Genomic DNA, 25,656 nt, shown 5'->3' on the forward strand with positions numbered 1-25,656 from the left:
GGCCTTCCAGCGTGTAAACTGATGGTCTATCTTGATAAAAAAGACGATTCTGAATGTCTACTCTTTACCTACGTCATTACAGCAACTAAAGTGTGCTTAAAATGTAATTAATAATGTCATTCTGCAACTAGCACAAAAAAGCATTTATTTTAAGAGTTTTTTACACCAGTTACCAGGCTTTACTATTATCTAGTAACCTGCCCGAATCTGTCCACCTGTTTGATTCTTTTCACAACACAGTGTCGTATTAAAATCATATATAGTTAACAGAACAAATATGACCCCCTGAATAGTGTCAGATGCTATCGTGAGAGTATACTAAAATAATATCTGAAGGCGAGATATAATGCAACACATATTTTCAAATTTATAGTTTGATAGTTATAAAGACTAATGATTGGCTGACAGCAGATATTATTAGTTTCGCACCGAATCTCTTCATTTGCCCCACTTCCTTTTGAATACATCCGAGAGAAATGTTTTGCTCGAGCCGTTCCGATTGTTGGCAGCTCTCTGCAAGCTGATCATTTTTTAATCAGTGTGTGAAAAGTTATAGTGCCGTTCTGAAATGTTAGAAAAAGAATAATTTTAATCAGAAATGTTCCGTTATTTTTATGACTATCATATCCTGTAATCCGATTGGCGGGATGAACTGCCCTCTACTGTTTGTGCATCATTTGAAGGTACAGATACTTCTAAGATACAGTACAATATCTTGACAATATGCTCGTTTGGGTTACTTAACTATAACTACAAGGATTATATAAATTATCCTATCACTATTGCATCTCACAAACAACCTGAATAATGCTCCTCATAAAGTTGAATCACACACCTAAGAAAGCTTGAAGAGAACAGAGGCTCCTAAGTAGTATGTTTGGGACGTTGGTGGCTTTCATGAACTAAGACAATATGAGAAACAAAGCTAGTAGACATAGATAATATCTTACCTCAAGTGGCAAGGTTTGGTACTGGAACCAACGAAAACAACGTGATGACTAACCATGAAAAATCAGGAAAGATTTGTTCTATCACACTTAAAACAAAGTAAGATTATAATACATTTCGGAAGTAGAAGGTACACGCCCGTTTTATAGGCATGGTCAATAAATAATATGGGTTTTCAGATAAGATGCTGCCAAAACAACGTTTGTAAATAAATAAAATCGGAAAGAAATGGCGGAACATTCATACAGATATATCAAAAGTTAATCAACAGGTTTACGAATAAATCTGAGTTCACAGTTGTTGTGATCTGTTTCAAAACAACAACGCATATAGGCTGTGACATGAATGAGCTCACGCCTAGGCCGAACTTGACATTCGCGTATTATAAATTGTAGTGCTGCTAAGTACGGTAACTAGTGGATAAAACTCATATCAGCTGCCATGAATTGTAGTTAAAGCGTCTACGTAATGCTAAAGCTTATCTTAGTGTTAAATCCTACCAAAGAATAAATGAACGGTAGCCACTAGAAATTATTGGTGGACTATTAATACATATATTCCTATTGGATAATTGTTAAGTAACTAGATCATACTTTGCTTTTACTTACGCCTGTTACTTACAACGGATCATGAGTATTTATATTCCTTTTATCATAGGCCTTTTTAATTATTGACTATTATTATACGATTTGTTATTCTTAAGTTATTCTCAATTTATTAGTTACAGCCTCTCACAATCACGGCCACTTTTTGACTTGATCTTGCGTAGTTGTTATTTTCTATTTTATGGTATGATGCTGTATGATTTGCTTGTATATAAACCACGTATGTCTGAAATACATGATTCATATGGCGGGAGCTAATATTGGTCTTCTGGACTGAACCGGCAGTGTTAGGAGAGAAGCTACTATTTCCAAGGACCAGTACGCGTAGTGGTATCAGTCATAACCACACAATCCTCAAAACTGAACATGAGATAACCGGGAAAACAAATATTCGACCCTTAACACGAAGAGAAAACCAACAATAGTGAACGCGGGAATATTCATTCAATCAGACGGCATGGCTCAGCCTTACGGACGTGATCATTCTGTGTAACTTGTCTTTACTCGCATTAAATATATATTATTCTATTCTTGGCATAAATGTGTTCTTGCGAAACTCCAAGCATTATGTTATTAATTGTTACCATACGATGAGTCAGTGTAGACAATAATGTGACTCCCACGTAAGATAATATAGATTAAGCAACTATATTATGACAAATCTGCAATTTTGGTATTGGGCCAATTATTAGAGCATTACTAGTAACTAACCTAGACCATAGTTCTATATAAGAACTCAAAATTGACTCTAGGCTGTTCGTACTGGCATATGTGTCATTGTTCTGATCAGTAGGTCGATGTTTTAATCAGTGATCTTATCACGTGGTGATTAACATGCCATAAAAATATAACGCTTCGCACGTTACAGGTCATTTTAGCGGAACAGTAAAGCCAACATAAGACTGGAAACATGAGTCCGAGCAGAGAGCAAAAGAGAACAACCCCAGTATCACTAACTAGCTTTCCACTCTTTAATCGTAAAGAGCCTGGAGCACACACATGTTCTGTCCCAAAAAAAATGGGTGGATTGAAGTCATTGACCTCACTATCCATGCATGTTGGTCAGTAACCTCAATTTAACTCTGCCTGTAGCCTCTCCAGGGGCTACTCCAGGTCTCAAGCCCGGATAAAGGAGGAGGGTTGGGCATGGGGTTAGCGACCCCATCCCGTAAAAAACTAACTCCACAAAAAACCAGAAAAAATATCCGAACCATTTAAAATCTGTCCTGGGAGTCAGATGGTTTTCATTTAGAAGAGTTATGACGCTTCATAGTGAAAGCTGAGTTCCCTCGGAAGTCACGAGGCTGAAGCCCCTTCTGACAACCAGAGCAATCATTTATTTAGATACACAGAATACTCGCACAACGTGGGATACCGGGAGTCTTCCAAATTGCTGCAGAAATAAAGAGATACAACCTGGAGGTGCTTGGAATCAGTGAAACATATTAGACGCAGGTTGGATAACAACGACTAGCTTCAGGGGAACTTCTATTTTTCTCCAGCCATCAAGAAGAAAATGTCCCACATACACAAGGAGTTGCATTGATGCTATCCAAACAAGCACAACATGCACTTATAAGATGAGGACTATCAAAGCCTCCTTCAAAACAAAGAAAGAGGGCATTTCAATGAACATCATCCAATGCTATGCGCCTACCAACGACTACAATGAAGACGTTAAGGATCGATTCTACAATAGACTGCAGTCAATCGACGAGAAGTGCCCAACAAAGGACTTGATCATTCCGATGGGAGACCTAAATGCCAAGGTTGGAACGGACAACATTGGATATGAAGACATTGTGGGACGACACGGACTGGGAGAAAGGAACGAAAATGGTGAGAGATTTGCAAACCTATGTGCCTTTTTAGTGGCATTAGGCCATAACCACACAATCCACAAAGCTGAACACGAGACTACTCAGAAAATAGATATTCATTATTTAACGCGGAGAAATACCTAACGATTGGAGAAGGCGCGAACAATGAATTGAATGGACTGGAGTTGATCGAGTGGCATGGCTCGACCATGAAGGCGTGGTCTCTGCTGAATGTTACCTCATATCTTCTATTCATATTAAATATATTGTTCTTTCTCTAACCTAACCTTGTTCCACATCATGTATTGGTAATTGATACGATACAGTGAGTTGGTGTGGTCGATAGTGTGACTTCCACGTAAGATCTTATAGATTAGGCAGTTATATCATAACAAATCTACAAATTTAGGATTAGGTCTATTATTAGAGCAGTACTAATATCATAGTAGACCATAATTCTACATTGGTGAGCCCAACTAAAGAAACGCAACCTATTATTTGTTAATCCTTAATTCCACTTTAACTTTCTCGATCGCTTTATATTTATGTTAACCCAGTATTCTAATAGTCCTCTGATTAATGCTCACATGCATTATTGTAATGTTATATTGAATAGTCCTCATGACATACTAGCTCAAACGATAATAAAAACTGGTCATCAATATTAACTAATTAGTTTTGATGTTTTGTTAACAAGCTTCAATAGCATTTACATGCTTCAGCGACATAGACTTGTTTCAACATCAAGCTCTAGCAAATATGACCTGTAAATAACGTAAATATACATTGACTAACAATGCAATCAAGGACTAAATAGTTATCTGGATCTAATTCTCAGTGTTCCCTCACTTAATACCTCAGCCTGTTTCAAATTAAGCAACAACAAGGATGACACTTCTCCAAAAACATACGGTGAGTTTCAGCTATAAGTTTTCTGCAATCATAAGGTCATTTTAGATGGCACGTTCAATGGCGACCACACAATTATCTGGATTCTTCCGATTGTTCTGATCCGAGCGAGTGGCAAAAACCTCAACAGCATCAAGCACCCTGGAATTAATTGCCATACTGCATGTTTTATTCTGGATACTTTTGGATCACTACTACTCCTCACGAATGGCGTTATATATGTCGTCTACTGAATAATCTAATTTTTCAAAAATAACCCAAGCGAGTTCAACTATTTTACTTAATGATTTTTTGTACTTAACATGTATATGTTTTCTAGTTGCTTTTGCCATATATTTGTAAATGTCCCTAGGCTAAATGCAGTAACTTCTTATGGAATGTTTATAACGCGTCATATTCCTGCTTGAAGTTTCACAAGCAGTCTTAACTTTAAAGTTATCTTTCTGATCATGTTCATTATTTTCAAATTGTCATATACGTCAACAACCTGCATGTTAACCTGGCCCGTACATGCGTTGCACTATATCTTCATGCCTTCTAAATTTAGGAATCATCTGAATCGCCTTTAACATTTATCAATAAACCCATCATAGTCGTTGTTGCTAATCGTATTTGGGTTTATGAATTGATTTGTCATATTAGCAGCCTAAAATGCAGACATAGTTTAGATAATTAGGTTACAAATTTAGGTACTATCAACGGCATTAGTCAAATAACTAAATCCCCAGGTAGCTGTTGACTAAACAAACGTTTAAAATCAAAACTCCGTAGCCTACTAAAATCACCACTAAACGAATATTTCTGAATTGAAAATTATAATATAATTAGGCGTCTCGGATTCTATAACATTTTAAATTTCCGATAATTTTGAATCACCTAAAGCAAAAATACCTATTTTTCCACTGGCTAATCCTCATTCAACACTATAACTAGTTAAACATAGTAGTTTCAGGATATCGTCATAAAGCATTGTCATGACTTGACAATCACGTAATATGATTGATAATATTAATGAAACTATTAACAAAATCGGTCAGCAAATTGACTTATAATTATCACTAGTGCTGTTTTTCTTTTATCTTCATTCACTACAGATGATTACAGTATGTTTCTCTATCAGTTGCTCATTCAGTAAATATCTCAAAACCTTGTCAGTCTAATTGGTGGTTTAACGACACAGTCATGCATGCAAATAATCAGTATAAGCAGTCGAGCAACTCTCCTGCAAACTGAAAACATCAATGTCGAATTTACCCCAACACTGACTAAGGTTCAAGCCATTATCGTAGACATAAGTTGGGAGTGTCCTCCCCTTGGTTACAACTTATGTTCTACCTGATAGTCACATGAGCATCACTCATTATTAATCATCTTGTAAGATCTTATTTAGCCAAATACATCTTACAGCAACAAATCACTTAGTAATATGACTCATGAGCTTAACTGATTTCAATAACCTATAACCACTATCTCAATTAAGTCGTATTCCGCTTTATGATAAACCGCGTACTTGCAACTAACTTGTATGTCCAATCAGCCGGCAAGTATAAATATAAGTAAATGGTCTGCCGCAGATCAGAACATTGAGTATAGAGCATGTCTCTTACGAATACACTCATGTTTAACGATTTGTTCCTAGCTATCTGTCCAAAATTCATATAATTATCACTAACGTATTTAAATTTTGTTTTGACCACCATTCATGTTTATTAGTAGTATACTAAATTCTATCACGGCCAAGTAAAAATGAGGTTGAGAAAATCTCCCCGTAATTAAATAAACCGTATCAAACTAACTGGAACACTAGTTGGAATTCTTCTCCACAGTAATATTTTTGTTCATTCAGTTAGCCTACTAATACATATGCAATAGGAAGTCAACTAATATGGACAACATACCGGCTTATTGTAAATTGATTTCATAATTTAAACCAAAACTAATACCAATATCAACATTTCTACAATATTCATTACTTTAATATTTCTAAACACAAAATACTTACTACCTATACGTTAAGTTATTAACCAACGGCTATTAACACGCAACGTTTTATTATTATTGTAATCCCATTTTTTATAGCTCAAATAATCTTCACCCAAATTTTCATTTTAAGCGTGTTAAGCATGAAGGCAGATATTTTAAAATTATTACATGTATTTCCCGACCAGATGCTGCCGCCTTCTTTTCGATTTACCTTTCAGCTTATCATTACCCCGGGGGACTCTTCCTAGTTAGGTAAACTTCGGCGCACGACAATCCCATCCAATTCGGTATCGAACCAACATCACGTTGATTCTGGTGGGAGAGTAGTGTAGTGGCATCGGACAATAACCGCACAATCCACAAAGCTGAACACGAGACTACTCAGAAAATAGATATTCAATATTTAACGCGGAGAAATACCTAACGATTGGAGAAGGCGCGAACAATGAATTGAATGGACTGGAGTTGATCGAGTGGCATGGCTCGACCATGAAGGCGTGGTCTCTGCTGAATGTTACCTCATATCTTCTATTCATATTAAATATATTGTTCTTTCTCTAACCTAACCTTGTTCCACATCATGTATTGGTAATTGATACGATACAGTGAGTTGGTGTGGTCGATAGTAAGACTTCCACGTAAGATCTTATAGATTAGGCAGTTATATCATAACAAATCTGCAAATTTAGGATTAGGTCTATTATTAGAGCAGTACTAATATCATAGTAGGCCATAATTCTACACCTTCAATAAACTGGTCATAGGCGGCACCATATTCGCACATAAACACATACACAAAACCACATGGACTTCACCGGATCACACTACACAAAACCAAATCGACCACATCTGCATCAACAAAAAGTTCAGGAGGACGTTGGAAGACGTGAGAACCAAGAGAGGAGCTGATATAGCATCAGACCATCAATTGCCGATCGCCAAGATGAAATTGAATCTCAAGAAGCACTGCACAACGGGGCGGACAACATCAAAAGTTCAATACGGCCTTTCTTCAGGATACTGACAAACTCAACAAATTCAAGATAGTCCTCAGTAATAAGTTCCAGGCCTTTCATGATCTACTCAATGGAGAAGGAACTACTATGGAGAGCAACTGGAAAGAGATAAAGGAGGTAATTACTTCAATATGTCATGAGGTTCTGGGCCACAAGAAGCACCGTCACAAGGAATGGATCACTGTTGATACACTGGATAAGATTCAAGAAAGGAGGAACAAGAAGGCAGCAATCAATACCAGCCGAACAAGAGCAGAAAAAGCCAAGGCACAAGCTGAATACACAGAAGTAAACAAACAGGTGAAGAGGAGTATCAGAACCGACAAACGTAAATATGTGGAAGATTTAGCAACGACGGCGGAAAAGGCTGCAAGTGAAGGAAACATGAGACAACTGTATGACATAACAAAGAAACTCTCTGGAAATCGCCGCAAACCAGAACGACCATTGAGAAGTAAGGAAGGTGAGGTAATCACCAACATTGAAGAGCAACAAAACAGGTGGGTAGAACACTTCAATGAACTCTTGAATCGACCAGCCTCACTGAACCCACCCAACATCGAAGCAGCACCCACGGACCTCACAATCGATGTTGGCCCACCAACAATTGAAGAGATAAGCATGGCCATCAGGCAAATCAAGAGTGGCAAAGCAGCAGGACCGGACAACATCCCAGCAGAGGCACTAAAAGCAGAAGCAGCGGTAACTGCAAAGATACTCCACACTCTCTTCAATAAGATTTGGGATGAAGAACAAGTACCAACAGACTGGAAAGAAGGACTTCTGATCAAAATACCGAAGAAAGGCGATCTCAGCAACTGTGATAACTACAGGGGCATCACTCTTCTCTCAATACCGGGAAACGTCTTCAACAGGATACTGTTAAACAGGATGAAGGACTCCGCCCAACTTCGTGACCAACAGGCAGGATTCCGTAAGGATAGATCGTGTACAGACCAAATCGCAACTCTACGAATCATTGTGGAACAATCAATTGGATAGAATTCATCACTCTACATCTTCATTGACTACGAGAAGGCATTTGATAGGATGGACAGAACAACACTACGGAAGCTTCTTCGACACTATGGCGTGCCTCAGAAAATCGCTAATATCATACAGAATTCCTATGATGGATCAAACTGCAAAATTGTGCATGGAGGACAGGTGACAAAGTCGTTCGAAGTGAAGACTGGTGTTAGGCAAGGCTGCTTACTCTCACCCTTTCTCTTTCTCCTGGTGATCGACTGGATCATGAAGACGTCAACATCTGAAGGGAAACACGGGATACAATCGACATCTAGGATGCAGTTAGACGATCTAGACTTCGCAGATGATCTGGCTCTTCTATCGCACACGCAACAACGAATACAGGAGAAGACGAACAGTGTAGCAGCAGCCTCAGCAGCAGTAAGTCTCAATATACACAAAGGGAAAAGCAAGATTCTCCGATACAACACAGCATGCACCAATCCAATCAAAATTGACGGAGACGATTTGGAAGATGTAAAAACCTTTACACATTTGGGCAGCATCATTGATGAACATGGTGGATCTGATGCAGATGTGAAGGCGCGGATCGGCAAAGCAAGAGCAGCGTATTTACAACTGAGGAACATCTGGAACTCAAAGCAACTGTCAACCAACACCAAGGTCAGGATTTTCAATACAAATGTCAAGACAGTTCTACTTTATGGGGAAGAAACCTGGAGAACTACGAAAGTCATCATCCAGAAAATACAGGTGTTTATTAACAGTTGTCTACACAAAATACTTCAGATCCATTGGCCGGACACTATTAGCAACAACGTAGTGTGGGAGAGAACAAGCCAGATCCCAGCGGAGGAAGAAATCAGGAAGAAGCGCTGGAAGTGGATAGGACACACATTGAGGAAGGCACCCAACTGCGTCACAAGACAAGCCCTCACATGGAATCCTCAAGGCCAAAGGAAAAGAGGAAGACCAAAGAACACATTACGCCGGGAAATGGAAATAGACATGAGAAAAATGAACAAGAATTGGATGGAACTAGAAAAGAAGGCCCAGGACAGAGTGGGTTGGAGAATGCTGGTCGGTGGCCTATGCTCTATTGGGAGTAACAGGCGTAAATGAGTAAGGAACCTCAATTTCCCTTCTTCTGTGATGTCAGGCTATTTCAAGGTGATTGTTGGGTAGAATATTGTCCTGTTGTGATATATGGGCTACCTGACGATCGGACGATTGATTGCGCGGTTAATACGAATTGCAAATATGATACGTTCGTTTGTGCTCACCTGCTTCTTGATTTAAATTGTACTATTTCGTGAGTTCTTAGTTAGCACAATAATTCGAATACTTTTAATTACCATATTGGCGTCGCGATGGAGGCTATGAATGAAAATTTAGATGCACATTTGAATTCTGATGCTTTTGTGGATTGCATGGAAAGGTTTGAAATGTGGAGTATGACCAGGGAAGATGTTGAGGATGGTAAAATTGTATTTTACCCCCTCACGTTCATAGGAAAGGACTCCTACAGCTTACTAAAAATTTGGTACTTCCAAACGAACTTATCTAGCTTCCCCATGCAACTCTCAAGGAGCTAACAGTAAGTCATGAAGTGTGTACGAAATTGAGTGTTGTGAAAGAGCACAAACTTTCTTAGGATAACTCATCAGAATTTCCAAAACGTTAGATAGTTTGTTCTCGAACTGCAGAAACAAGCCGATAAGTGTAATTTTGATGGTCATCCCCATGTTCAGCCTTGTGATCAATTAATTGCAGGAAGTAACATGCCAAATCTGGAAGTGAGCCTATACAAATGCCAAAATGTTCTTCCAAGATGTAAGAACTACATCCAATAACTATGAGATAGTAAATGAATCTGACTTTCAGGATATTATGGATTCATTTATACTACTTAGGTGTCTTAATTCTTCTCATACTCCAGGTTATAAGAGTAGATGTTGGGTGATATATGATCTCCGTTCTCGTGAACACATGAGAAACGATTCATTGAAGAGTTACAAAGCTGAAAAAAGACGAGCACAAGTTCGGCAAACGCTTGTTATGTTGTGAACTTCATTCATACAATTCATGTGCATTAAGTCATGACGAATGCTTTGAATGTGGTCAATCCGACACATTTAATCAGTTTGTAAGACTATTGTTCATTTCACCACAATTAACATTAAACTTTATAATTCGGATCCCGATAATTAGGGTGATACTAATAATCGTACACCATCCTTATTTATTACGAGTACTTCCCTTCATATTCAAAAACGAATATATCTGTCTAGTGGTCTTATAGATTAGGCAGTTACATCATGACAAATCTACTACTTTAGGATTAAGTCTATTATTGGAGCAGTACTAATAATTCCAGAACTCCACCCCAATTACTGTTGTTCTGTCATTGAGAAACAAAGACGATCCAGGTATTGCTAGCTCCTGGTCCTTAGACTAAGAAGATATCCAAGTTTCAGAGATTCTTATCAGATGAGCATTATTAGCATTACTGAGTTCACGTAGCTCATCCAGTTTATTTGGTATAATCGCGGCGTTCATGTATGAGCAGTTTTTGCTTTCAATTTGAAATACATGAGCTTCTCCGTCCTGTTCGTCCGTATGAGCTTTACGCGAATGGACAGGTAGCCTACCTATGCAGGATTTTCCGAGTTCTTAGTCCAACTTTCCTTTGTGCCTGATCCTGGTGGGGAGATAATTTCAATCCACCCATGTCTGTAGGGCAGAACATTTTGTTTAACTACGGCTCTTTATGGTTTAGTGGGAGGATTTATCATGGAAACTAACTCATTAAATCTTGTTAAGAACGCTGAATTGGTTCCACTTCCTACCCAGTAATCTTATTGCAAGCAAACTAGACAATTCACTAATATACGAAGCCTACTCAAGACCCTAGGATACCTAAAAAAATAATAATACAAAAACATGAAAAGGGCTCCAATAGCTTCGATAAAAAAAGGAAGCTAGCCAGCTGTATATCACAATACTGTTTTTAGCGCTTAATTATAAATTGTGAATTTCTCATCACTGACTGTGGACTGTCTATACTAGATCTAGAAAATTCAGAAATGTTTCAGGGTCGGATTTTCTTATTGATCACTAGAAATGGTTCCAATGAAGTGCCTGATAACTTCCTAAATACGGAATCTAAGTGTGGAAACTTACACATGACTCCAAAGTCCCTTCACTCTCATGTGCAAGCATGAAATGTCAAGACCTTGAGAACAAACATCAACTCTTTTACTGCTACAAAATTCAAAGACTTGGAGAGGATAGTACGGAATTGCCAGACCGAATGCAAAAGAAACAATGATGAAATTGCTTGAACAAAAAACACTCGTCCAAATAAGGGATCTTCACAGTCTCGCGATTTTACATACTGATTTGCCACTATCTACAAAAGTTCGGCAAAAAGTGGTTAATAAATCTGTGATTCGTATGAAAACCAGTCACAAAAACTGAATGAATTACAAGAGCCCAGGTGAGTCATTTCCAGTTTCTGTAATTATTTTTAATACTATTGGGTACACTCTAGAATCTAAAGAGTCCCTACTCGACACGCAACCAGACGGGCACATGGTGAATCTAAGAAAACGTACAACAGATTGCAGAAATCTAGATTCCCATCTAGGTTGTGCCGGTTGTGACATTCGCACTAACCAGTGATTGATCGGCTGATTGCAAGCTTATTACGAGTACCAGATATCATACGTCCAGTTGAGATCATCTAGTTCTACTTTCCTTAAATTGCACTATCTCGGGAATTCTTGGTCAGTACATTGATTTGGATACTTCTCATCATCATGTCTACACGGAGCTCTATATCTCCTATGCCTATGTAAACCACAATTTCTATTAGTACTATTTTACAAGCTTATCAGGCGATTACAAATTATGGATTGTGTAAAAGTCAATATGATTCATTAACTGACTACAATATAAATTATGGGTGCAAGTATTTAGAAGGATATAATGACCGACAAATGTTTGTCTTAGTATGGTGAAAAGTGCAAGAATATAATATTCACAAATAGAGCTATGTGCAATAAGAAGAAACTAATTATAATTCGGTCAACTGCATGTGAAGGCAGTAAGCACGTGAGAAATAGACAGGGAGGGATGCGCATTAAAGTAGTGTTGGCGCTGTTTTGTGCTACTGTAACTTTGTGGGCTAGTTCGATATTGGTACATTTGTCTTTTCTACTGTAGAAATAATCCTGTTCCCAAAGTTGTAGATGTTTCCTACGTGGAACTCACACTATGGTCTACACTGACTCGTCCTGTCGTGTCATACAGCAGTGATATTCAGCACTTCGAAAGAACACATTTCGGCTGGGTATAGAACACCATATTGGAAACAAGAAGTAAGAGGTTACATAGAATGACCATTCCTGCATGACTGGGCAACGCCATATCGATTAACTGTTCAAGCGTTCACCATTACTGACCTTCTCCAAGACAATACGCAGACCACATTGTCTCCTACATTGTTTGTGATATTCGTTATCTTCGTAATCGACGGCCAAGGACAGATGAATTAAATAAGGACACGAATACAAATATTCTTGAATATACATTTTGGTAATTGAATTCACTAGCATTTACAGTACCAATGAACAAAGAAATTATGATCACATTGGGTGGGCACAACTGGAGTATAATAGTAGTAGTATTGGATTGACGCCAGAATTAATCCTCTCTGTAATTAAGTTAGATTTATATTGACAACGGACTTTAGAATCACCAGCAATTGTATTGGAATATAAATGAAATTGGTCATGGAATGTCCGGAAATTGTGTTTGGGTGAAATAAATCATGAACTGCATTGGACTGATCTATTCTTCATCGTATTGAAATGTATACAAATTATACAGACTGTCAATTAGTTTTTCAAGTTTTACAGATCAATATAACAACAAAACACGATCAATGGATGAACAGACAGACGACCAGACAAAATAATATTGGCAAGAACCACGTATCGAACATTTGAATTAATCACGTGGCTGAGCACAAGTTAAAAAGTGGAATGGTAATATTGCATTTGGCATTCACATGCTCAGTTAGACACTATGCCAAAATGAACATATAATCATACTAATCTGGTATATTTGTATTCAATACGTTCCCATTCCATATAAAAGTTGCTGTCACCCAGAATTCCAGTTGTTATGAGAAAAATGCACTCAATCAGATTACAAGATATGCAAATCCACACATAACTACCAAACTGACTTAAACTAGTGCAGTTGAGGGTTTAGACTGGAGCCCATTGAGCATTACCAAAGCCCTAGACCTTTATCGAAACAAGAGCGAAAAGTCGATCGGCTCATCCCATCTATACACAAAGATCTTAGATATTGGAGGCCAAAAGAAACACAACCAGTGACAAAGAGGCCACAAACCGATATGACACTGGCAACATAGTAGGACAGAAGAGGGCTGAACGGGATAGCATCCGGCGTGGGTTGTGGACACGACAGAACTGGCTCATATCCTGCCAGTGGCTAACTACATAGACTAGCGGACATGGTAATCATAGGCAAGTATAATATTGGCTCTTCGTTTGAATGACATGGCATAAAAGCTAGCCAAAGGAGTTTCTGCAAATTTTTATGTTACCTTGGTGTTTGCTGAAATCACTAAAAATAAGCATTGGTGTTAGTGATCGCATGCAAACTTCTATTTTAAAACATAGGCACGTGTTTAGACGTCTTCTATGGAAGATAATGATAAATAACCAAAGTAAAATATGGTTGAGGAGACGCAAACGGACTGAAATAATAGTAGTATTTGGCTAACATCAAAACTAAATCTCTTTTTAATTTGATCAGATTGATATTGATATTTATATTATCTGTAAACTGTACTACAACGGCAATAAAAGATCGAACTGTAGTAATGCAGTTGGCAGTTACATACCCAATAAGACATTTAAGAGAATGAGTAGACAATCATGTTCATCTAATATGTCTGTACTAAACGCTAGAGGTTCTCTAATATCAACGTTGTAATGTTTACCTTTAAACATATTGTCTTAATACTCATTAGGTCAGTTCCTATCCTATACAAAGGAATTTTGTGGAATAATGAAGCAAGTTATTTCTTTATGAAAGCTTAATATACTAATACAACTGAATCTACTGTCTTTGCTTAACAGACGTTAACCAGAATATTGTAAACCAGTGTTCATGAATTAATAATGTGACTTCTATCTCAGAGATTACAATGAATGTACTGCTCTTCTTATGACTTTTAATTATCTCTCTAGATGTGTCTACGTATTTCCACGTCTAGTGAAGGTGTTGACAAACCATTGATGAATTATCTTAGACAGTAAAAACCTAGCTGGTAAGCAGATGTATTTTACGCCTTATGGCACAGATTTAGTGCATACAAATCCGCAAAGCTGCACACCACTCAAATATTGCTAACCTTAGGTAACATGAGTGTGACTGATTACTACAGGCCGTTTTAGTATACACTGTAAACTTGCCATATATGACAACACGAAAAACCGTCTTTGGCTTCTGCTTTCTTCGGCAATATAGGCCTACGTTTCCATGTTGCTGAGAATATGAAAAGAAGTAATAAGGAGTTGTTGAATATTTTATTAGAATTTTGTCACTGTAAAACGTACATTCGGTTGCACGTTATCCTGAAATATGTTTATATGATTCAGCTTCCCTGAGAGCTCTCTGTGATATGACGGGATGAAAAAACAAAACTACATTATTTTACTCATCACGACTTTCGTTCAACATTACTTCATTTAATTTAATACTATAACTATTCAGAGCAGTAGTTGTTTTGTATTACAGAGTGATATTTTATACGGTATGACACTAATTTATTTGAGTGTGATGTTTGTTCAAGATAAGATATTATTGTATTAAATTAACATGAACGACATGGCATGATATGCAACATATGGTTTGCCATAAACCTGTGTATTTTTCATATCTGTGAATTCATCGCAATTAATGATCAAAATGGGTGTACAACCAATATATAAATGAGTGCATTCATGATGGCATTGGGACCTAACCATACAATCCTCAAAGCTGAAAACGAGACGACTGGGAAAATAGATATACAACACTTAACGCGGAGAAAAACCCAACAATGGAAGAGGCAGGAGGAATTAATTCAATTAATCGGATGGTATGGCTCAGCCTTGTAGGCGCGGTCATTCTCTATGACTTGTATTTACTCATACTAAATATATTGTTCTATCTCCAGCCTAAGTGTGTTCTTCACCATATAATGGTGATTGTACTATAGGATGAGTCAGTGTAGAAAATAATGTGATTCCCATGTGAGATCTTATGGATTAGGCAGTTATATCATAACAAACCTATAATTTTAGGATTAGGTCTATTATTAGAGCAGTACTAATAACGAAGTAGACCATAATTATACATTGGTAAGCCCGACTTAAGAAACACAGCCAGTTATTAATCTTCAATTTTACTATTTTTGATCGATTATTTACACATGTTAACCCATTAATCTATTGGTCCTCTGATTAATGCTCACGCGTATCATCGAAATGTTATGCTGATTAGTACTCAAAACTTACTAGCTCAATCAATACTAATAACTGGTCATCTGCAGCTACGACGGTTTATTAACAAGCTTTGGTAGCATTTACATGCTCCAGCGAAATAAGCTTGGTAAAACATCAAGCTCTAGCAAATATGGCCTTTCGACAACGTAAATAGACATTGGCTAGCGATGCGAGCAAGAACTGAATGGTCATCTTCATTTAATTCTTCATATTGTTTCTTCGCTTAACGTTTCACTGTTCCAAGCTATGGATTATCCTGTGATATCTTTCCTTCCGACCACTGTTTGCCTAATTTCCCATTCTTGAGTTCCATTGACAAACAACGAAGAAAATACTTCAGAAACATACGGTGAATTTAAGCTATACATTTTCTGCAATCATAAGGTCATTTTAGATGGTTCATACAATGACAGCCAAATAATTATCTGGACTCATTCACTTAAGTCTAATGAATAATCCAAATTCCGAAAATAATCCAGGTGAGTTCAAATATTTTGCTGGATGATTTACTGTTCTTGTACTTATATTTTCACTCAGAATATATATATTACATACAAACCACTCCCAAAGTGATTCTGGTATAATATGTATTTAATTAAAAGGTGTAACAAAGTAGTCTTCTTTACCTGAAAGGTAGACAGAAACATACGACACACCTTTAGTGACTGTGATATCTGACTTGAATTATATCGTTTTAGATTGTTATGGAAACATACACGTCGTCAATCCACACATATAATTGTTGAATTAAGTCGCACTGGTAAATGACGGAATTAAGTACAAGAATGAGGGCTTGAATACGTATATTTTGGTGCAATCGTTAATTAAGACAGACAGTCAGAGAGATGTAGCGAAAGAAGCGAATAGGAGGGAGAGAAGCGAAGCGGATCGGAGGAGACGTGTTAGCCAACTCGGTTTAACCAAGGGTTAATCGATATGTATAGTCCGATAAAAATTAGTACAGCCATGTGATGAGTAAATAATGCACACACATACGCTTATGCAAAGAAGTCAAGACTGATAAGCGAGTAATAGATAGGGTCGAAATGTGACTCAAGAAGAATGAATAAATTGGTCTCTCCGGAAGCTAGAATATGCTATGTGGGCTTGATATAGTGACCGATACTACACACTTATCTACGCGTCATTCGGCGTTTTCTGAAATAAAGAAGTCCCCTAAAGATATACTACCAATCCAAGCTAGTCTACAAAAACGCCACAGACCCGAAATGTTCTAAATATGGGATGATCACCTTGAAACAGGCCGTTCAAGGTCGCTGAAACAGAAAAGAGGTCATTTTAAGCCACTATCTGCTTATACCCAATCATTTGCATAGACTTCCTCCAATTACCCAGTGGTCACCGTTTAATGCAACCGGTTTGATTCTTTTTATCTGTCCTGCTAGAATTAAATCCCGGGATTTAATTTAACTATAGTTATAAGATTTTAGCCATCATAAATCATTTGCAACAGAGGTTTGTAGTTCAGTGTTGGAACATGAATCGTGGGTTTGCCAATCAAAATCATCTGTACTCCTCCTCGTATTCGGTCCTATCTTATTATACTTGATCACGTCTGATAGTTTAATAGTTTAAGCGGGTTCTCAGAATCCACTATCACATGGTTTATTGACTAATATGAACTGCTTCTAATTTTAAGGTAGTACATACTTATTGCAGAGTTTGATACTCGAGTTGAAAAGTTGCTGTGGGATTAGATAAGTGACGTCTTCTACAAAGTGCAAATAAAGAGGCTAGTGGCAGATTTTATACAGTTATTGTTGACAGTAATAAATTATAGAGTTCAATTTTAGAACCATTTTCGCGCTAATATTGTCTTACATACTATATCAATGTCTGCAGAATGTTTCTTATGTCGTCGAAAACCCCTGCAAAATGTTGGAAATTCATTTACATTCACTGTAAATTCACAAATATTCAGTTTTTGCCATTCTGTAAAATCGATCATAAAATCCTAGTCCATAATGAAGTGGGACCTGAATGCTCCGTGTTTAAGCGTCATCTCTGTACAAATTTCACGCCTTTCCAGATTTTTCTTCATTCAGTAACTACTAGGTTTGTTAAGCTTAACACGCCATATGCTGACTTTAATTTTGTTATCTTTACTTAGTACGTGTCTGTTTATCTCACAAATGTTTCATTAGATCGCTTTCTGAATCCGGTTTAAAAGTTATTATTTATATGGCATATTCTGACGAAGACCAAAGTTCCTATCTAAAGGATGTCTTCAAATTTTACAAACACTTAAACTATACACATGATGTTCGCGAACAAATACGGAGATACACTGACTCAACTTTCAAGGTATTCAGATAGTCGAATCATTCTCGGTAACAGGAAACAGTATTCACTAGGTTTCCGAATTCACGTTCAGATTGTTCAGTGCAGACTATACCAACCGAAGGTGGGTTTATACCATATACATTTATGTAATCAAACAGATTTTTTCATAATAAAGAACTTCTTCAGTCCAATTGAAATTAAAGATTTATGGCTTGCTGCACTGACAGAATGGTGTCACTCGCCGACGGCTCAATGTAATTTGAGCACAAATGTGTCTCATAATAATCGTATGTTATTCATTTTCAAAACTTATGCGATAGGGATTGCTTGTACTGATCCATGGTATTCTAAACTCCGTTGGGTAACTTTAGGCTATCACTATCAGTGGGGCGAAAGAGTAAGTTTTTGTTTTATCATTGTCATATCCGTTTAAGATAAATACGGCTTTTAAATACTAAACAGTGTTAGATGTTCACAGTATTTCTTGTTTAGTCTTCGATTCATTGAATAGGACTTTTCTCTGAGATTGTCTGCTGAAGAAGAAAGTTCATAAAAAGTTTATTAACATCTTCAGGGCTCTGTATCCAAATAACTCAGACAGTGAACGTATCCAACCACCTCACTACATTTTAATCCACATTTAATATAGGGTGGGTTGATAGATCGCATCACTCCTTTTCAATTTTACTACCGATAATATTCTGAAAATAACTCTTAGGGAAGCGCGCAATGGTTTTAGTGTAGACCTGTCACCTGGAGAAAGACTTTGGGATCTTGTGTACGCAGATGACATTGTCTCACTGTACAATAATATGCTAGTTATACGGTCGGCATATACTTTATATTTTCTAAGTGCAAAAGAATTTTGCAAACTGTCAGAAGCCTGTGTCCGCACTTACTCTTTGTGGTGATCCGTTAAAAATAGTTGAAAACTCATATATTTGGTTAGTTATATTAGTGCTGGTGGTAGCATGTCAGTGAAAAGGTCATAGTTAAATATACTAACCTAGACTATCCTAAGGGCCGTTATGATTTTAGTCTGCCTGTAAAAGGTCTGATCTTGAAACACTGACTTCGGTGACTTGGTCGTGTTACATGAGTGTCTTCCCTGAGGCTCCTACATCGCGCATCGCTTTCGGACGCTGGGGCTAAATGAAAAAAGCCTAGGCGTTGTCAGCTTATGACACGGTGCCATATTATGAAAGATAACTGCACTAGACAGGCTCCTCTTGATCCATGACAACTTCACTGTCTAGTCACCAGAGGTCGTGCAACTCCTTTGCTTAAGAAATAAGCAAATATGACCCAGCATAGGTACCAGTGGCCATCATGTTATAGTTTCACCACGTTTTTCATAAGATTGAGGTGAACTTCCTAATCTGGAGGAAGCATTACTTAACCGTCATCTTAACTAAACAGTACATTTTACCAAATGCTGTTTTTTTTCATTTATTTATTGTATTCTTATTCCCTCTATTTCTTCGTAATGTCACTTCATCCTGGTGGCGCACTTTCTGGCTACTTTATTGTACCAGAACGTTTTAAGTAAATAAATAATAACTCCGCTGTTCTGTGTAAAGTAATATTGGGCCAAGTAAAATATTATAAAGTGGTTGCTTAATGGTTAAGACGTTCAAATTTTGATCACAAAGACCCAGGTTCAAACTCCGCCCTTTCTACCACTGTTCGAGTAATCGGGTAGTATCGTTAGCTATCATACTTCGTCTGTAGATCATAATTAATTACGTGGTGGATGAGTTGGTCTAATTTTAACTACGAAGCCATTGGTTGTTGACCTAATTCATGTTTATAATCTGGAGCTTCTTACATATTCTTACTATTTATAATTGTGACATCTCGAACCGGCGTCAGATTATACAAAATCACAGATTATCTTGACAACCTCCAAAACTATTCTTTGTTTACTTTTGTTTGATTATCCCCATTTCCGTTTGCTTTGTCTTCTGTCATTCGACATATTATTCAGTCGAATCCCAACACTACCAAAGTTCTTTATGTAGTCCAGCTTGTCTATAATATCACCTAATTCAAGCAACTAATTCTTTTAAGTTCTTCATTTTTACTCTTTTAAAAAAATGTGAATGGTTTCAATTTGTGAAGTAGTGTTTTAAACTTCCTGAAATTTGTCTTCTAAATTAAATATCTAATAAGCTAATATTAGTATTTTACAGTTCAATTTGAGCAGTAACATATATGTCTATATATTCCTGTCATCTTTCTAAAGATTTTAGTGGGCCTTCGTGAATATAAATTTATTTATATTTACGATACAAAAACGTAGTAAATTGAAAGCTCCAGGCAATGAACTACATGACAAAGTTATTGCTGAAAAAATATATAAGTGATTATATCTGATTGATCGCGATTGACTGAAAACAGTCCATTTTTGCAATGACACCACAGAACAAACATGGTTCTATTAGCATTTTCCAACTCATCATGTCTCCAGAGATAGGGTTGAGAGGTCCCTAGAGATTTTGCAACTCAGTCATTGCAGATGTTATTAGAATTAGATTAGAAGAAGACCCAGTAATACTACTTCTGTAGCGCTTTAATTGTCTAGTTATTAAAATAATACAAACTGTTTGTATTATGTAACTTACCCTGTTTCATTTGAAAGAAACCTGTCACTATGGTGTCTGGGCAAGTTAAGTTGTTTTGTAACGACAAGGTATAGAACCAAATGTTCTGCAGCTATGAGTTGATAAGCATGCTACGTCGAGAAGACAAATATTGTTTCCCAAGCTGTCACTTAAGTTAATCAATGTAGGGCTAGCACTCCCACAGGCGATTGGCTAGGGATACACTGGATGTTGCGGAATTTTTTGAAACGATAACCTAGTGGCTAAAACAGTTGTTTCTCAACCATTTATCTGAACACATAAATATTGATGCAAGGAGGCACCGTATACATATGCGCCACACTCAACCACTAAGTCCCACATACGATCCTCGCTTCACCTACTTTGGCATGGGTGACCAGGTAGTATTACTATCTTTTACACTCAGAGTGTGGCTCATACCCAATCGCCTGGTGAATGAGTCAATTAAATCATACCAAACTCACACAAACTTTGTAAAATAAAGCCGAATACATAAACCTGTACTTGGTAAAACAGCTATATTGAAGACCCTAAAGTTCTTTAAATTTAAATAATTTCATATCAAAAATGGTCATTCATATTTAACAGAAACATTTTAATATAGTGAAAATTCCCATTTTGCCATTTGGTAAATAAAGAAGGAACGAATTGAGCGAAGAAATTTCTTTTCAATTAGTTTTTCATCATGGCTCTACACTAATATATACGTTTTACAATAATAATATAATACTCATCGAGTGGATACGTTACGTAATAATTACATAATGACATTTAAATTAACATTGATTAATTGGAAGAGAGAGGATTATTAATATTCAAAGTAATCAAGAAGTTGCTATGTTGCGTAATATAAGAAACAAAGAAGGAATAGAATTTTACCGGATGGTCAATAGGATAGTAGTTACGTAAGAATCAAGAGATGAATGTTGAGAAGTTATAAGGCTCAAAAGCGATAGAAACAAAATTACAAAATTTTTTTTTTTTAATTAAAATAAAAATGGAAGAAGCATGAAAAATAGTTCTTCTGACGGAAATGTTATACTGAAGGCCAGGGTAGAGAAAGTGGTTGTACGAATTTCTTTTGGATGCAAAGGTCAGGTTTGTGAACATGGATTGCGATGGCTTCCGCAATGTGCAAAAGGCGCACTCGTAAACCATGTGGTAGATTTGATGGAATATTGTAGATAACCTTAAAAGCTTTATTCACTTCGACTTGATGACCTGTGTCAACCAAGTGAGAGAGAATAGAACTTTTAATCACTTTCACCTGTCCTTTGCTTAGCCATGTTGGATGATGTTCTGTAATGCGGTGACGGACCTGTCGAATTGTACGCCCTATGTAACTAAGAAGAGCGGTACAAAAAACATTTAATGCTGCCAAATTAAATGTCATCTTCTACAACCACCCGAAAATAAGAACATCCATTAAAGACAGACTGCTAGAATTCGCCAAATCTATGTGTATCTATCGTTTCAACTGCTCCTGTGGAGCCAGTTACATAGGGCGTACAATTCGACAGGTCCGTCACCGCATTACAGAACATCATCCAACATGGCTAAGCAAAGGACAGGTGAAAGTGATTAAAAGTTCTATTCTCTCTCACTTGGTTGACACAGGTCATCAAGTCGAAGTGAATAAAGCTTTTAAGGTTATCTACAATATTCCATCAAATCTACCACATGGTTTACGAGTGCGCCTTTTGCACATTGCGGAAGCCATCGCAATCCATGTTCACAAACCTGACCTTTGCATCCAAAAGAAATTCGTACAACCACTTTCTCTACCCTGGCCTTCAGTATAACATTTCCGTCAGAAGAACTATTTTTCATGCTTCTTCCATTTTTATTTTAATTAAAAAAAAAAAAATTTTGTAATTTTGTTTCTATCGCTTTTGAGCCTTATAACTTCTCAACATTCATCTCTTGATTCTTACGTAACTACTATCCTATTGACCATCCGGTAAAATTCTATTCCTTCTTTGTTTCTTATATTACGCAACATAGCAACTTCTTGATTACTTTGAATATTAATAATCCTCTCTCTTCCAATTAATCAATGTTAATTTAAATGTCATTATGTAATTATTACGTAACGTATCCACTCGATGAGTATTATATTATTATTGTAAAACGTATATATTAGTGTAGAGCCATGATGAAAAACTAATTGAAAAGAAATTTCTTCGCTCAATTCGTTCCTTCTTTAGAAACATTTTAAAACCATAGTTTCGATCTGTTTCCAAATATCCTCTAAAAACAACTCCCCTACATTATCATATTAATTGTTGTCGCTTAAACAGTTAACTCTTTCATATTTAGAGTTTACTGTCCAACATGGAATTTGATTGGAATCTTGACATTTTTAATACAGCAGTATTTTATACCAGCTAAAAAATTTCCCCAATACTATGTTCAGATTTACAATGAATCTAAAGTTGGTGAATTTCCATCGTTGCTGTATGGGACTACAGTAAACATTATCAACTTCCTTAAGCATTTAATTGAAGAAGGAGAGATTTCTTCTAGTTCATCTCGTCTGTTGGAACAGTGCCGAAATTACACTCCAGAAGCGTCAATTGTGAACTATTATCGAACAAAAACAACCATGGGCTTCCATTCTGATGATGCAGAAATAGATAAGGAAGCTCCTTTGGTTTCGATTAGGTAAGTGTAGAAGTACTTCAGTATGTTTAGCAATCTTAGATTGGATAGGTGTGTTTCGTGTGCTATATGATTGTTGGCTCCTATTAGACTGTCAGAAATATATTTTAAGATTAGGCAGGACGAACTCCTTCCCCACAGCGGCTCTGTCAACTTGGTGATACAAATTTTAAAAAAAATGAAATCATACATCTTTGGTGCATATTAATAAAAGTTGTGTTGAAATCATCCCTTGATAATGGGAGAAGGTCAGTGTGTTCACGCATAATTTGTATGGTTTCCCCCAGTAAGATTGTGTTAAACAATAATGACATCAAACTAAACTATAAATTGATCAGTAAAGTTAATATTTTACTAGTGCTTGAGCAAATTGAAATGTCTTTCATGCTGCAGGCAACTGACTTTAACCGAATCGGTTCTAACTGTTCTACTAACCAACAGGCGAATATATTAAGCTAACAACTAAATACTGACAATACCAAAAGGAAATTTACAGTCGACTTTGTTTCAAATTCATGTGTATCATACCAACGACTTTTCTTAAGGTTTCATTATACCTCTCGCTTGTTCGTCTTGTGTGAATTTCACCTTGTGTCGTAGACCATTGTAACTTTACTCGAACTGTTAATCAGCTGTCAACAATACGCTTGCTCTTGGATAACTTGACAGTACGTTTGATTTTTCAAAGTTAGTTTACAAGATGGATGAACTTTAGCTAGACAATCAAGAAGTACTAAACAACTGTCCTTTCCTAGCACGAGACCGAGCAGTGTTCACATAGAGTCCTGTTAGAGATAGGACCGTAAAAGTTCCAGCTGTACGTAGTCTTTAGACTGTTAACCATGTATTAAACAGTACATATCTCTAGTTCCAGGAAAGTAGGAAACTACTAGATCCATTTAGTCTCCCTAATTAAGTTGGGAGATTTGCTCATTCTTAGGATGCCAAATTTTGAATACAGGATTACGTGGGAAAATCTGTTTATCCCAAAAGCCCATTAACGCACTATTATTCCGGGATAGTATAGTTCCAAAATAACTTTCACTCCGTTCAATATTTTGATAACTTATTCTTCAATATGAGATGTGTGTCAAAGTTGATCCTTTTTACCGCTGGTTGTTTGCTTATCGATTGTTATATGCAGTGAGGCGCATCATAGCATTGGGTAAAAACCACCATTAAAACGGCCATATCTTTATGATTGCTAACATTCTCATTAGATAGATATTATTACCATGGTTTGACTTGATAATTTCCAATAAATTTAGCATCGGGTATATTGTTATAAATAAATAATCTATTTGTAATATCCCAATGAGTAGAAAATCTAATTTTTCTACTCATTGGGATATTACAAATATATTACTTATTTATTCTCATTAGATGCATTATTATTTCTCATTCAGTCAGAGCACAGATCATAGTTGAAGCTCTTATCTAAAAATTAAGTGTTGTGTAGAAGACTTTCTGGGTTATCCATTTTTATAATCGTTGTTTGATATAAATACTTATGAAGCTACCTGAACGATTGCTTCTGTAAACATCTGTCTTTCAAAGAATAATCACGTTTATTGTTACCTTTTTCAGCGTTGGACCCACTGCATTATTCTTACTAGAAACATCAGAAGCCATCAAGCATGAATTCGACCTTTCATTGCATGGGAGTTTTAACCGAGCAGCTGACTATGACCACGTACTACCGATTTACCTTTGTCATGGTGATGTAGTAATAATGGCTGGTAAAAGTCGTCTGGCTCGTCATGCAGTCCCAGTAATTTTCTTCGATGATGATACAGAGGTTGTGTCGAAAGGAGCTCTTCGTGTTAGTCATGATATTTGTGAAAAATTTTTAAAGCAAGATCATAATGATGATGCGTGTACACATTGCCAAGAGTGTCTGACATATATTAGGACTACACGTATAAATATGAATATACGCCAAGTAATGCCTGTTCATAGATAACGCGAATGTTGATATTGTTTTATTTTTCAATTATTCAGTAAATTTTACTATACGATACATTTTTAGTACTACAATAAATACCTTGTCTTTCGAAAGGCGTCAACTACTTCTTAAATCTAGTCTAGCGATTCTGTATCACGTTATTTATTTTATGCTGTGTTTCAAGAGATTACGAGTTCACCTAATCTGCGAACGGGACGAAGACTCAGTTTCACAACGACCAAATAAGTTAACTATTCCGATG

General features: G+C 36.7%; 1 protein-coding gene across 3 annotated transcripts; it reads left to right on the top strand.

The window, feature by feature from the left end:
• The first annotated feature begins 17,136 nt into the window (after positions 1-17,136).
• ALKBH1_1 (Nucleic acid dioxygenase alkbh1) lies at positions 17,137-25,507 on the top strand. Of its 3 annotated transcripts, XM_051217986.1 has the most exons (7): positions 17,140-17,936; positions 17,992-18,185; positions 18,219-18,285; positions 18,323-18,451; positions 18,485-18,561; positions 23,205-23,452; positions 25,037-25,507. In XM_051217986.1, exons 2-7 carry the CDS (start codon positions 18,063-18,065, stop codon positions 25,410-25,412), a joined length of 1,020 nt encoding a protein of 339 aa, XP_051064421.1. In that variant the 5' UTR covers positions 17,140-17,936; positions 17,992-18,062; the 3' UTR covers positions 25,413-25,507. The 3 variants fall into 3 exon arrangements, with proteins under 3 accessions (XP_051064419.1, XP_051064421.1, XP_051064420.1); XM_051217985.1 differs by having other exon boundaries at positions 17,140-18,185; positions 18,226-18,285; positions 23,108-23,452; XM_051217984.1 differs by having other exon boundaries at positions 17,137-18,185; positions 18,226-18,561.
• Positions 25,508-25,656: the final 149 nt, after the last annotated feature.

This window comes from Schistosoma haematobium, chromosome 7 (assembly GCF_000699445.3).
Source record: "Schistosoma haematobium chromosome 7, whole genome shotgun sequence".
NCBI classification, from domain to species: domain Eukaryota; kingdom Metazoa; phylum Platyhelminthes; class Trematoda; order Strigeidida; family Schistosomatidae; genus Schistosoma; species Schistosoma haematobium.